The following is a 13,183-nucleotide window of genomic DNA, read 5'->3' as shown; positions in this document are numbered from 1 at the left end:
AGGGGCCGGGGGGGGCTGATAAGTTGGGGGCAGAGGAGGAGGCCTAGGGATGTGCGCGGGGGGGGGGACCCCAGGAGGGTGCAGAGGGGGTGCTGGGGTCCCCAGGACGTGGGAGGGGCTGGGGGGGAGCGCCTTGCGCCGCTGCGGGGATGGGTCCTGCAGCCCCCCATGGGCACCGGCAGCACCGGCGCTGGGGTGGCCGCGGTGGCTGCAGCAGGGGGGAGGCCTCGGGCCGGGGGGGGCCCTGCTCCCCAGTTTGGGGCTCAGCGGGAGGGGGTCGTGCCCCGGGACGCGGCCGGGGCCCCTCTGGGCGTGGGGGCCAGCCGGGGGGCTCGGCCTTCCCGGGGGCGTTGGGAAGCGTTGCGAGAGGTTGAGATAAGTGAGGCTGAGGGGTGTCCAGACCCTGCGGATTGGAGGGTGCTGGGGGCGCACGGAGACCCCGGCCCGGCCGGGGCACCCGCGACAAGCGCAGGGGTAGGGGGGCTGCCTGCCATTGCGCCCTGTCCTCCCTATCAGTGTGCTTTGCTAAGGCAAACGGAGTCACCACCACCCCCTTTTTTATTTATTTTTATTTTTATTTTTTTTTAATTTTTTGCACAGTTGGGGCAGCTGAGGCATGGGCCGGTGCAGGTATTTCATAGAGGAAATATTTCATATTTCCACAAGGTCACGGGCAGAACAGGCATTGAGGAGGACCCGGCTCCCCGGACCACGGTGCTTGCACCTTCAGGCGAAGCTCCTGGGCTGCTCGTTTGGGTGCAGTTATTGCTGTGAGCTGCTCGGGCTGCAGCCAGGCCTCCTGCAGCTGGGCAAAACAGTGCCCGAGACTCGTTTCTCCTGGAGCACTGGGAGAAGCCCCCCTTTGGGCAGGACACGCCAGCTCCAGTGCCGTGGAGAGCACCCACATTCTTGCGAGGTGTCTCTCTGCATCATCTCTGCAGGCTGAGGATGCTCTGGCAGGTGGAAGGTCTTTTCTTGGGGCTAGAAAGTTTCCATGTGAAGCAAAGAGGTCCGAGCAGGATCTGGAGGCCCCTTGCAAGGAGCCCTTTAGATGGTCTCCTAAGGTGGTCACTCACTCACAGGGTCACTGAATCCCTTAGGTGCTGGCACAGGCACTGAGCTTCTGCACCCGCATCTGCTGCTGCCATATACTGAGCAGCAAAAAAAGCACCAGGAATAAATGTAGCGAGGACAAGGATGCGGAGTCACCTGAGATCATCGGAGAGGGAGAGCTGGGAGCCGGGAGCGCTCGGCTCTGCCCTTCCTTTGCCATGACCTTGATCAAATGACTTCTGCAGCCTCTGCTGGCCCCGTCGCACGGTCCAGCACCGCTCGCGGGCTGTTAGAGCCCAGGACCTCAACCTCTGGTGTTGCTGCCTTCTCTTCTGCCCACCTTTCTCTAACACCTTCCCCGTGCCCCCTCATCCTGTGCTAGTCCTGGCCTTATTCCCCATGTCCCTGGGCAGCTGACAGGTTTGGCTGTGAAGTGTCCCACCTCATTGAAGGTGCTTCACCACCAGCCCTGCTCCTCTCTGGGACTTGGGAATGATCTAGCTTCTTCAAAGGAGGCAAGAGTCATCCTGAGCTTTACAGACAGCCCAGAGACGTTAGCAAGCAGGGAAAGCCCAGTTAACCTTTCCTTAAACCACAGCATAGGTCTGCATTTCCGTGCCCGTCTGCTGATTTTGGCCAGACCTGGAGAAGCCACCATTCACCAGGATATTTCTGTTTAAGCTAATGGCAGGAGAACTTTCCCAGGAGAACTCAACCTTGTGGGCTTGGAATAGGAAATTTTGGAGTCTCCTAATTGCTTGACCAAAACGGCTGCTTCCCGCTAGTAGACCCTGTTCTAAGCAGGCTCATCCCCACCACAAACCAGCTGCAACCAGCTCAGGAGAGCACAAAGTTGCCTCGAGTCCCCCCGATGCCTTGGGGCACGTGGAGCTGCGTGAGCCCCCAGGACGAGCACGTGGGGCTGGGTCTTCTGCAGGGCCCGGCTCGCCCAGCACTCACCTTGCTCTGTGGCCTACTGCTCTGGCCTCTCTTGATGCTGGGCTCCCTTTTCTTCCAGGTCAGTTGCTTATATTCTGCTGATTTTCTCTTCTTTCCTTATAGGAAGCGTAGCAAAGAGCAGAGCAGGCCAGATGCTGTCGCGATGGGCTCCATGGCCCTGGAGCGTGTGCCCCAGCTGAGCAGGGCCAGGATGCTCCAAAGGGCAAGGAGCAAGGGAAGGAGGGTAGTACTGATCTCAGCAGGGCCTGCGTGATCCGTGTCATGTCCATCTTCAGGTCTGATAGGCTGGGAAACAGCTCTGTGGTGTGCGTGTCTGTCTGGCTGATAGGAGAAGCGCTCCCGTTTTTACGGAACCATCCTGCTTCCCAGCTTAGCAGGGGCTGAGTGAGGATTTGCTGAACTTTGGGCTTTGCCCTCCGTGTGAGCGCATTGTAAAGTCATCTCACAGCAGCTGCACCCTGACCCACGAGAGACCCGAGCACATGGGAGCCACCTCCCCAAGGATGTGCTGCTCGGATCGTGTGGCTTCTCTGCAGGCTGCACGTTCAGGATGGCTCCTCACCTTGGCCTTTGAGCCCGTGCACACGGCTGCCCTGGAGCTGCCTGTTCTGCTCCCACGTTGGGCTTAATTGCTTTTGTGGATGATGTTGAGTTAGGGTCCTAAAGGCTCTTTTTTCTTTCTTTTTAAACCAAGCAGATGTTTTATGGTGTGCAGAACAGAAGTTGGCTCAGTCGCCATCTACCCAGGTTAGCACTAAGCTTTGTGGTTCTCCTGCATGGCAGTAGTTGTGCTAGAAGAAGCCTCCAAGAAGAAGCCTATTTTGATTCCACCAGGATTAAGCAACATAGTCTCTATCCTGATCAAAAGCTTGAGAAGTCTCTCATCTCCATTTAGGCCTTTGCAAGCTTCCTGTGTTTATTTGCATCGTTCTTGCAGACACTCCGAGCTCTGGGTAATGACATGAAGGGGGAGCTGTGGGTGCTTCGGTCTGAGTTGATCAGAACCAGTCATGGTGGCACCAGCTGCTCCTGAAGGAGCACAAGGTTCATGGTGGGTCTGGGTGTGCAGGTCGCTGGGCTCCTTGAGCAGTGCAGGCTGGAACTGCAAACTGCAGAATATCCTTGTGGGTGCAGGAGAGGATCTGCACTTGGGAGAAGGGTTTTAGCCTGGTCACATCTTTATTCTCCCTCTTCATCTCCTGTCTTCCTCCTTCCAAGTACAAGAAGGCATCTCCGAGGGCCTGTGTGTTGGAGCAGTCCATGTGCAGCAGTCTCTAGAGACGCTTCCTACAAAGGAGACTTTTCTTCCAGCCTCACAGAGGTGTTAACATTCTCATTTGAATGTTCTTCCCCAAATAACTTGGTTTTAGGGGGATATCACCGAGTCCATTTTAAATGTGATACTTAAGCCTGAGTTAATGGCAGCTTGAGTGCCTGGATTCCTCTGGTGACCCGGGAACGTTTGACATTGGTGTTGCACGATGAGGATTTGTTTGGTAGGCACCAAAGTCAACCATCCCCAGGACAAGATGCTGTAGGACACCAGGTGCTGTTAGTTCTGCCCATCACAACAGTTTCCTCTTTTTCTGCGCTGACGTTTTTGTTTCCCGGTTTGTGTTTGAACATCCTCAGTGTCCCCAAGATGGCCTAGATGGATTTTCCCTCTCTGTTCCATGTGCAAGATGGAGAGAAGGAGAGATGGGGCTCACACGCGTCAGAGACAATTCCTAGTGTCATTCCGGAGGAGAGCAGGGAAGGTGCCTGGGGACATTGCCCTGTCCCTCTGGATTTCAGGCGTGACACGTCAGGCAGCCTGGGGACGCGTTGATGGGACCTGCGTTGGGGACAGGATGCGCATCAGGGCCTGCCCTGCAGCTCCGTGGCCTCACGGGGCTGCGGAAGGCACCTTGGCAGGTGCTTGAGCTGTGGGCGCGTTCCAGGAGAAGGGGGGCCTGGCAGCTGCCGCCTCTCCCAGGAATCCTGCCAGAAGTCCTGCACACAAGTCTTAAATACAGCAGAGCAACGTGGCCGGAGCGGCTCCCGCCCGAGCCGGCTGGAGGGGTAGCTCTGCTTCCCTGCAGTAATTAGAAGCCGTCGAGTTCATTAACTGTAAAGGCTGGCACTTTCCAATGCCTTTCCCTGTGGAGAAGGGCAGCTGGGTGTCCCTGCGAGCTGTGGCTGGGGACAGGCTCCTTCCCGGGAGGCCGATAGCTCTGTAAGGAAGCAGGGACATCGCGCGGCAGGAGGCCGGCGCGTCCCCTCTGCTCGCAGGGAGCTGCTCTCCGCTGGCCAGTCCCGCTCCGAGATGCCGAGCAGAGACAACAGGTTTATATCTCCGTGAGCAGATGGTCCTGCACGGTGACTAATGAGCTGCTCGCGGCCTGTCTCGGGCTCTCCGTGACACCGTCTGTGCGCAGGAGGCCTCGTCTCGCCCTGGTCGCTGCAGCCGCTCGGTCCCTTCCCGGTGACCGTGCGGAGGCTTTTGGGCCGGCGCGGGTGGCTCGGGGACACTTTGTGTCTCTGGGTGCAGCAGAGCTCGCGAGACGCTTCGCAGCCCGTGCACGGCGCCGTTCCCGCTGCCCGTGACCTTGCCGGCAGCTGCGCCCGCCGCGAGCCGCGTGCCGGGAGCGGGTTCCCTGCCTCCGTCACCACGGGGTGTCCGCAGGGCATGGCCGGAACTGGGGCGGCTGCTGCGCATCCCGCCTGTCCCGTGGCCCTGTCTGCGCCGTCAGCTTGGCAGCACCTCGGCTTCATCCTGGGCAAATGTTGGGGAGGCTCCAAGTGTGGCGGCCACAGGGCTCGTGTCCTGTCCCTGAGAACCACCCTGCAGCGCCCAGGGGCTGCACTGGCCCTCGCCTTCCTCCCCCTTCCTGCCATCCAGGCTTCCCTGTGTCCAAGAACAACTCCGCGCTCCCCAAGGCTAACTCATTTCTGCTAATCAGCCAGCCTGGCAGAGGTAATGCAGCGTAATTAACTGCTCCCCTTACACACAGGCTTGGCTCCGTGGGAGCCTTTGGGAAAGGGATGGCTAGAGAAGCTGGCGACTACAGTGCCGGCTCCAGACCGGGGATCCAGGGAAGGGAGCACCGGCAGGTTGGGCATGATCCTACCCAGTGCCTCTCAGGGACACTGGCTGCAGTGAAGGAGACAGCAGCCAAGGTTGCCGTGCCCTGGTTTCCCTTGGGAATAGCGGAGAGGAGTGTTGATCCACGGGGACACAGGCATCAAGTGCTCCCTGGTGGCCAAGAACACGGGCAGGGAACAGCCAGGGTTGGCCAGGAACAGGCATGCCCTAAGGAACGTGTCTGCAGGGATGGGTTAGGGAGCGAGCCCAAGCTAACGCTGTCTGTGCTCTCTTTTGCATCCGCCTGGATCTGGGGAAGGAGCGGCAGAAAAAAGCCAGGTTGCTCGAGAGCAGCGACGGCTCCAAGGACTCGGACAGCTCTGCGGGGCGCCGGGGCAGCGCGGGCCGCAAGCACGGCCGCTGGCGGGCCCGGCCCGACGGCGCCGGCCTGCTGGTGTCCAAGGTGGTGCGGGCCGTGACGGCGAGGCACCGCGCGGGCCGGAGGCCGCCGCCCGCACCCGACTCCTCCAGCCGCAGGAACCTGACGGAGCGGCGCGGGGACGGCCAGCCGGGCGTCCTGCAGCAGGGGGACACGGGCAGCGTGGAGGGCGCGCCGCAGCCCACCGACAACGGCTTCACCCCCAAGTGCGAGATCACGGGCAAGGACGCGCTGTCGGCGCTGGCGCGGGCCAGCAGCAAGCAGTGCCAGCAGGAGATCGCCAACGTGGTGTGTCTGCACCGCGCCGGCAGCCTCATGCCGCAGTCCGTGCCCCGCCACTGCCAGCTCTCAGGTGAGTCCCGACGGGCACCCTGCTGCCACCAGAGCCTTGCGAATAAACTGCCCCAGGCTGTCGCCCGTTCCCTGGCTTGGTAATCCAGTCAAAGCTGTGCTGGGAACGTCACCCAGCCCCGCGCTGGCTGCAGGCATCAGAGCCAGGCGCACCTACGGCCTCCTGTTCTGCGGAGCTGGAGGGGATGTCCCCCTGCCTTCCCACGTGTCCCTGTCATCAGGGAAGCGATCGCAAAGGGCCTCGCGCCCTGCCCCGCGTGCACTGGGTGTGATGTGGTTTGTCCCAGGCCGTGGCGGGTGTCCTGGGCTGTTGGGTGTCCCGGGCCGTGGCAGGTGCCCCAGGCCATCCAGAGCGCATCGGGACGCTCACGGCCACGTCCCTCCCCGCGCAGGGAAGGTCAGCCCCGTGATCCAGTGGGACGAGAGCCGGCTGCAGCAGGCGCCCCCGAGCAGGCCCGTGCGCATCGTGTACATGCTGGTCGTGCACGGCAGGGCCATTCGCCAGCTGAAGCGCCTCATCAAGGCCGTGTACCACGAGCAGCACTTCTTCTACATCCACGTGGACAAGGTAGGGAGGGCTGGGCGGCCAGAGTGCCCCGTTTACTAACCCAGACGGGCCGTGAGTGCCACTGAGCTCCCTGCTGATGCGGAGTCTTGTTCCCCGGCAGCGCTCCAACTACCTGCATCGGGAGGCACTGGAGCTGGCCCAGCACTACCCCAACATCCGCGTGACGCCCTGGCGCATGGTCACCATCTGGGGAGGCGCCAGCCTGCTGAAGATGTACCTACGTAGCATGAAGGACCTGCTGGAGCTGGCCGAGTGGCCCTGGGACTTCTTCATCAACCTGAGTGCCACCGATTACCCCACCAGGTAATTGGGGAGCCTCAGGGGGGATGATGGAGGGGCCAGGGCTGCTTGGTGCCGCAGCAGCCCTGGGAGCGACGCTGCTGGGAGATGTAAGGAGGAGCAGGGAGCTTAGGGCCGAGGGTGGAAATGGCACCACGTGCTGCTGCTGATGCTGGCGGGTCCCGTCCCTGCTGAGGTCCCGTCCCTGCTGAGGATCCCAGCCAGTGCCTTGGAGGCTGTTTTTTCCTGTGGTCTGGGTGCTGCGGAGTGAAGGCGCATGCAAGGACACGTGAACACACAGGCGTGCACCACCCCGCTCACACCGAGCAGGCCCCAGACAGCAGAGGGGCCACATCTGAGTCTGCTCAGCAATGGGGTGAGGTTTTGAGTCAGTGCCTAGGAAGCAGCTTTATGTTCCTTATATTTGGTGGCTGTTGCAGCTTGAACCTTTGCTTCAGGGAGTATTAACCCTTTCTTTTTTTGCATCTTAGAACCAATGAAGAGCTGGTGATGTTCCTGTCCAAATACCGAGATAAGAACTTCCTCAAGTCTCATGGCAGAGACAACGCCAGGTAACTGTGCCTGAGGTCAAGGCTGAGTTGGATGATCAGAAAGGGGGGATATCTGGGAAGAACTAGAGCAGGGCAGGGGGCTGTTGATGCTGCAGTTGCCAGGAGCACAATCGTGCTGATGTGAGGCCGCGTGTGTCACCCCACTGGCTTTACCCTGTTGGAGATCCATGCCGTGTCTGAGCAGAACGGGTGTCACCCTTAGCCCTGCTTGCAGCTGCTGGAGGACCCTCGTACTCAGCCCTTTTCCCCACGCGCAGGTTTATCAAGAAGCAGGGCCTGGACCGCCTGTTCCACGAGTGCGACTCGCACATGTGGCGCCTGGGCGAGCGCCACATCCCCGAGGGCATCGTGGTGGACGGCGGCTCGGACTGGTTCTCGCTGACGCGCAGCTTCGTGGAGTACGTGGTCTACACCAACGACCAGCTGGTGTCCCAGCTGCGGCAGTTCTACACCTACACGCTGCTGCCGGCCGAGGTGGGTCTGTGCAGGGGCGTTTCGTCCATGCCCTAAGGGCAAGGCAGAATGTACCAGTTTGGGCTTCGTGCCTTTGCTTTGCCCAGGCCTGGGAAAGTGGGGCAGACGGGCCAAGGATCAGTTTGTATCCAGCCCGCTTTGGCTCCAGGCACCCCTCTGGGCTGGATAAACACCAATCAGGGTACAAAGCCTCTTCCATTATGGGTTATCCAATCCATTATAGGATGGATTTACGCTTAGGATCTACCGCAGCCTTTCGGCTGTTTATTTACATGCCCTGTTGCTGTGCGAGTGAGGGCCGGGGGGGCTCCGTTAGCCTCCCAGGCTCCATCCCCATGGCCTCATGTCTGTTCTCTGCCATGCACAGTCCTTCTTCCACACAGTCCTGGAGAACAGTCACGCCTGCGAGACACTGGTCGACAACAACCTCCGAGTGACCAACTGGAACCGAAAGCTGGGCTGTAAGTGCCAATATAAACACATAGTCGACTGGTGCGGGTGCTCCCCAAATGACTTCAAACCTCAGGACTTCCTACGGCTACAGGTGAAAAAGATCCTCCTTTGTGCCCCTGCTTTCTCCCCTCCTCCGTCTCCCCTCGCTGAGCTCCCTTGCAGACGTGCCCCGGGTGCAAGGGCAGCTGGTGTGCACATCTGGCCAGCTGTGCGCACCATATGCAGTGTGCACTGTGTCCAGCTGTGCTGGGGCTCTGCAAATGTTTGGGATTGTCCCGAGCAGCCTGCCCAGCACCAGCCTCCTGCTTGCAGCATTGCTGTCCTTCCCAGGCTTTCGCTCCTGCTTTCCTCTCTCCCTGCAAACCAATTACTTAGGGCAAATGTCTTATCAGTAGAACCCCTTCGGAGAGCTGTCCTCTCTGGAGAGTCAAAATGCCTTGAGATGAACTCTCCTTTTATAGCCGTGCTGTAGCGAGCAGAGGCATAGCCCGAACAAGGCAGGTTTGGGAAAAGATATATGCAATCCTAAAAAGTAAAGGTAGCAGAATTTCTTTACCAGTGACTACAGTCTCGGGCTTATGTAGAGCAGGGCTGTGATTCTACAGGTGCCTGTGCTCGGCAGAGGCTCTGGGAGAGTGGAGACCCATCTAGATATTAGATAGATTCCAGCTAAGGAGATGGATGTCACCTGGCTGCTTCTGAGCACAAATTGGGGGCAGTGGGAGGGAGAGGAACCAGATGGCACAAGGGATAACTGTTTTTCCGCAGTCTGTATCACCCTGGCTTTCACACAGAGGCGGGAGTAGCCAACACTGTTTGCTTTTCCAGCAACTCTCCAGACCCACCTTCTTTGCGCGCAAGTTTGAGTCGACTGTGAACCAGGAGGTGCTGGAGATCCTGGACACGCACCTCTACGGCAACTACCCGCCCAACACGCCGGCCCTCAAGGCCTACTGGGAGAGCGTCTATGACCGCATCGACGGCCTCAGCGGCCTCAGCGACGTCACCCTGACCTTCTACACGGCCTTCTCCAGGCTGGGGCTCCGCAAAGCCGCATCGGCGCCGAAGGCGGAAAAGCTCTGCAGGTGGGACATTCGCTGCAGCTCCATCCGAGCTCCGAGGGCCACCTGCATCTTGCTCTTGGAGGATGCTGAGGGTCGTGTGTGCAACTTCTCTCTCTCTTCTCTGTCTCTCCAGATTTGAGCCCCAGGGTTTCCCATCCAGTGTGCACTTATATTTCTATGACGACCGTTTCCAGGGTTACCTGGTGATGCAGGAGGTGCAAAACTCGGCAACTGGGCAAGCAGAGTCCTTGGAGGTGTGGATGATGCCCCAGGGAGCTTTGAAGCTGGCAGATCATGGAGGACAGACAAATAGGTTACAAAACCTTGAGGTAAATGGGGAGAGCTCTGCTCAACATCCGCTTTCCTGCCCTGCTTCTCCAGACCACCCTGCCCTTCCTCCTCTCCCTTACTCGAGAGGGACAGAGATGTGGTCCTTCCATTATGCCTGAGGACAAACCTCTGTCCAGGGCTTTATCTCTGATTTCTACATTCAGGAAGATGTTAGAGCATGGGATATGGAGTTAGTTGGTGGGGAAGAAGCCTGAATGGATCTCGAGGGAGCGCTGGGGCTGTTGGTGCCCAGTGCCTGTGGTTAGATGCTGCGCACAGCTGGACTGGTCCTGGTGGGCAGGCTGGAGAACAGCAAGGGGTGGTGTGGATTGCACTGGGATGAGAGTCCAGACCTCCCCAGCTCTGCAGAGTGAAACACAACAGCAGATGTGGTGACATCTCCTGTCCCAGTGTCCCACTGCTATGCACCTCCTGTCCTTGCAGGTGGGCACAGAGTGGGATCCCAAGGAAAGGCTCTTCCGCAACTTCGGAGGCCTGATGGGGCCCTTTGACGAGCCAGTGGCCATGCAGAAGTGGTCGCGGGGGCCCAACCTGACAGCCACCGTGGTGTGGATTGACCCCACGTACGTCATCGCCACTTCCTACGACATCACGGTGGACGCCGAGGCCGAGTTCACCCAGTACAAACCTCCCCTCAACCGGCCCCTGCGCCCCGGCATCTGGACCATCCGCCTGCTCCAGTTCTGGGAGCTGCTGGGGGAGAGCCAATTCCTGGTGGTGCCACAGACCTTCAACCGCAAGCAGCCTCTCAGGAAGGGTGAGGATGCTCTTGGGGTTGGGGCTGGGGCTTCCCTGGGCTGCTGCTGAGGAGCAAACTGGAGCCTCCCTTGCCCGTGGTGTCCCCTTGCCCGTGGTGTCCCCTTGCCCGTGGTGTCCCCTTGCCAACACAAGCCCTCAAACTAGGCCAGTGGGTAGCTGCAGATGGCCCCTTGGCCATCCTTGGCCGTCCTAGACCTTGGCCGTCCTAGACCTTGGCCGTCCTAGACCTTGGCCGTCCTTGGCCGTCCTAGACCTTGGCCATCCTAGACCTTGGCCGTCCTTGGCCGTCCTTGGCAGGTCAATGAGATCCCTTCTCCCTGCACGGGACGGCAGCATCCCTGCTCCAGGCTGCGGGAGGGCTGGGTGCAGGACGGGTGCTGACCCCCCAGGACAGTCCCTCCGCGCTGACCTGCCCTCTCTCCCGTCCTGCACAGACGACAGCAGCTGGCTGCACGGCGGCCCCCCCCGCAACGAGTACATGGAGCAGAGCTTCCAGGGCCTGGGGGGCATCCTGAACTTGCCGCACGCGGCCGAGGCGGAGAAGGAGGCGGCGCGGAGGGCGCAGCTGACGGGCAGGGCGCTGGACGACTGGGCGGACGGCGCCGTCGGCTCCTTCTGGTCCGTGGCGGACGTGTGTGCGAGCGGCCCCTCCAGCTGCTCTGCCCTGGAAACCTGCGGGAAAACCTCGTGGAGCTCGCTCTCCCCAGACCCCAAATCGGAACTGGGGCCCGTCAAAGCCGACGGGCGGCTGAGGTAGCAGGAGCAGCCGGGCAGCGGCGTTGGCAGCGAGGAGCAGCTGCCGTCACCGACGTGGTGACGGATTTGGGGTTCCCTGGACTGCGTCACCGTGGGAGATTTGCTCCGTAGTCCCTCGGGGAGAGCGTGGGAACCTCCGTGACAGGGTAAACCACCTCCTGGGGGTATTTTTGAGGATGAGAGGGGGGTGTGAGACTGGGACCTTGCCCACCTTGCCAGGAACAGGCGCTTGCTGCCAGAGCAGAGCGTGCGGGTGGCAGTGGCGGGGCCCATTGCAGTGGGGGCTGGCGTGAGCGGTGCATTCATCGCTCCCGGCCTTGGAGCCACGGGAAGGGGCAGCGGACAGGGAAAAGGGCGGCCGGCAGGGAGCTGTCCGCACCCTGCGCAGCCCCTGGCTCCGTCTCCGCAGGGCCAGGCCCAGCAGTGGCTCCGGGTGCCCGGGGACAGGCGGGAGCCGCACGGGGCAGCGCCTGCCCCACGCACGGGGCTGCTGCCGGCCCAGGGCCTGCATCTCATCCCCTCCACCCCAGCCCCTTAGTTTGTATTTTTATAAATATAGAAATATATATGACGCAAAGTGCAATAGAGACGAGACCCCCGCCTTGGCCGGGAAGCCCGTGCGTCTCCGTCTCCCCTCAGACTGTAACATAACTTGTTCTCTTGGGTGTCCTGCAGCTACAGGACAGGGTGCTGGGTCATTTAGGCTTCTGTTCTCTTTTGTTTTTTTTTATTATTGTTATTATTGTTTTGCTGTTTCCCTGTTTCCCGATGAGGGAATCGCACCCAGCTGCCCCAGGTTGCTGCCTCGGGGGCAGCTGCCCAACCGTGCCAAAAGTTTGGAGCTGCCGGTGCTGCTTGTGCCACGGCCATGTTTTGGGGAGGCATCTCTTCCTTCGGCACCAGAGTTCATCACGAAGCCTCTGCATCCTCCGTCTTCACTGGAATGGGAGCCGAGCCCTGAGACACCCCCGTGCCAAAGGGCCACCCGCGTGGCTCCTTCCTTGCTGTGATGGAGACGCTGGTTCCCCTCTCGGACAGCTGCTCTGGCGGGGTCTAACGTGAGGTGATGTCCAACCAGCTCTGTCCCTTCTCCGCTGTTTCTGCTCCCCGTCTCTTCTGGAGGGAACGGATGCCGCCTCCAGCCACCATCCCCAGCCTTGGGGCTCCGTGCACCTTCCTTTTCCATAGGGAGAAGTCAGAGTTTGCTTCCTCCACCCCGGAAGACATTTCATGTGCCGTGTTGCTGTGCACAGGCTCGCTTGTGGCTCTGGGGACGTTGGGATGGACCTTGCAGGCCCTGCTACGGCCAGAGAGCCTGGAGCTGCCTGCTCAGGGCCCCCCGCATTCCCACTGCGGGTATCCCAAGGGCCTGTGTCCTCTTGGGCATCTCCTGGCTGACCTCGGGCCACCTCGGCGTTTGTGCTCCCAGTCTGCGGCGCGAGGACGGCGGTGCTGGAGGCGGCAGCGTGGAACAAGGGACGGAACAAGGCGGCGGGGACGGAGCGCGGCGGGCTGCGGCGCGGGGCTGGGGGCCCGACCTGTGTCCGAAGCACCCTGTAACGCTGCTGCCTTGGCTGTGCCCCCTCCCCAGCACAAATAGAGCTGCTCCCCCGTGCGCTCCGTGCCTCTTTGCCGCGCGGGGAGGCCAAGGGGGGCCGCGGCTCTGCGGCTGCCGGGCCAGGGGTCACCCCGGGCGCTTGGTGCCCTCGGGGGCTGAACGGGGTGCCGGGTTGGCGGGAGGGGGCTGGGTGTCCCGGGGGCGGGGGTGTTGCGACACTGGCAGTGACAAAAAGCGGGTTTTTACCCGTGTTTTGTCCTAGCCCGGTGGGGAGCCCGGCTCTGTGGGTGGATTAAGCGCCTTTGAGCCGCCCGGGGGCCCCGGTGGAGGGGGGCAGAGGGATCCTAAGCGCCGTCGCCCCGCGGCGCCGCCTGGGCGGGTGGCGGCGCTTGGCGCGCGCGTTAATTAATTAATTAATTAACCAATTAGCGGGCACCTGTCGCTGCGGCGGGGCGCGCGCGGCGCCGCCCCCACCCCCCGCC

The 13,183-nt window shown here is 60.9% G+C and overlaps 1 protein-coding gene across 1 annotated transcript; it reads left to right on the top strand.

Annotated features, from left to right (window-relative positions):
- Positions 1–3,494: 3,494 nt before the first annotated feature.
- XYLT2 (xylosyltransferase 2) lies at positions 3,495–11,386 on the top strand. Its single transcript, XM_026046846.1, has 11 exons — positions 3,495–3,509; positions 5,325–5,868; positions 6,260–6,435; positions 6,536–6,738; positions 7,206–7,286; positions 7,544–7,760; positions 8,128–8,304; positions 9,042–9,298; positions 9,411–9,606; positions 10,052–10,385; positions 10,822–11,386. Exons 1-11 carry the CDS (start codon positions 3,495–3,497, stop codon positions 11,142–11,144), a joined length of 2,523 nt encoding a protein of 840 aa, XP_025902631.1. The 3' UTR covers positions 11,145–11,386.
- The last annotated feature ends 1,797 nt before the right edge of the window (positions 11,387–13,183 follow it).

The sequence above is a fragment of the Nothoprocta perdicaria genome, unplaced genomic scaffold, assembly GCF_003342845.1.
Source record: "Nothoprocta perdicaria isolate Ctin4 unplaced genomic scaffold, notPer1 scaffold_46, whole genome shotgun sequence".
NCBI lineage: Eukaryota > Metazoa > Chordata > Aves > Tinamiformes > Tinamidae > Nothoprocta > Nothoprocta perdicaria.
This window is presented reverse-complemented; position numbering and strand designations above follow the sequence as displayed.

Coding starts and splice junctions, on each gene's coding strand:
- XYLT2 (XM_026046846.1), top strand. Junction 7,761..8,127: donor ACACGCTGCTGCCGGCCGAG/GTGGGTCTGTGC, acceptor TGCCATGCACAG/TCCTTCTTCCACACAGTCCT. Junction 8,305..9,041: donor AGGACTTCCTACGGCTACAG/GTGAAAAAGATC, acceptor TTGCTTTTCCAG/CAACTCTCCAGACCCACCTT.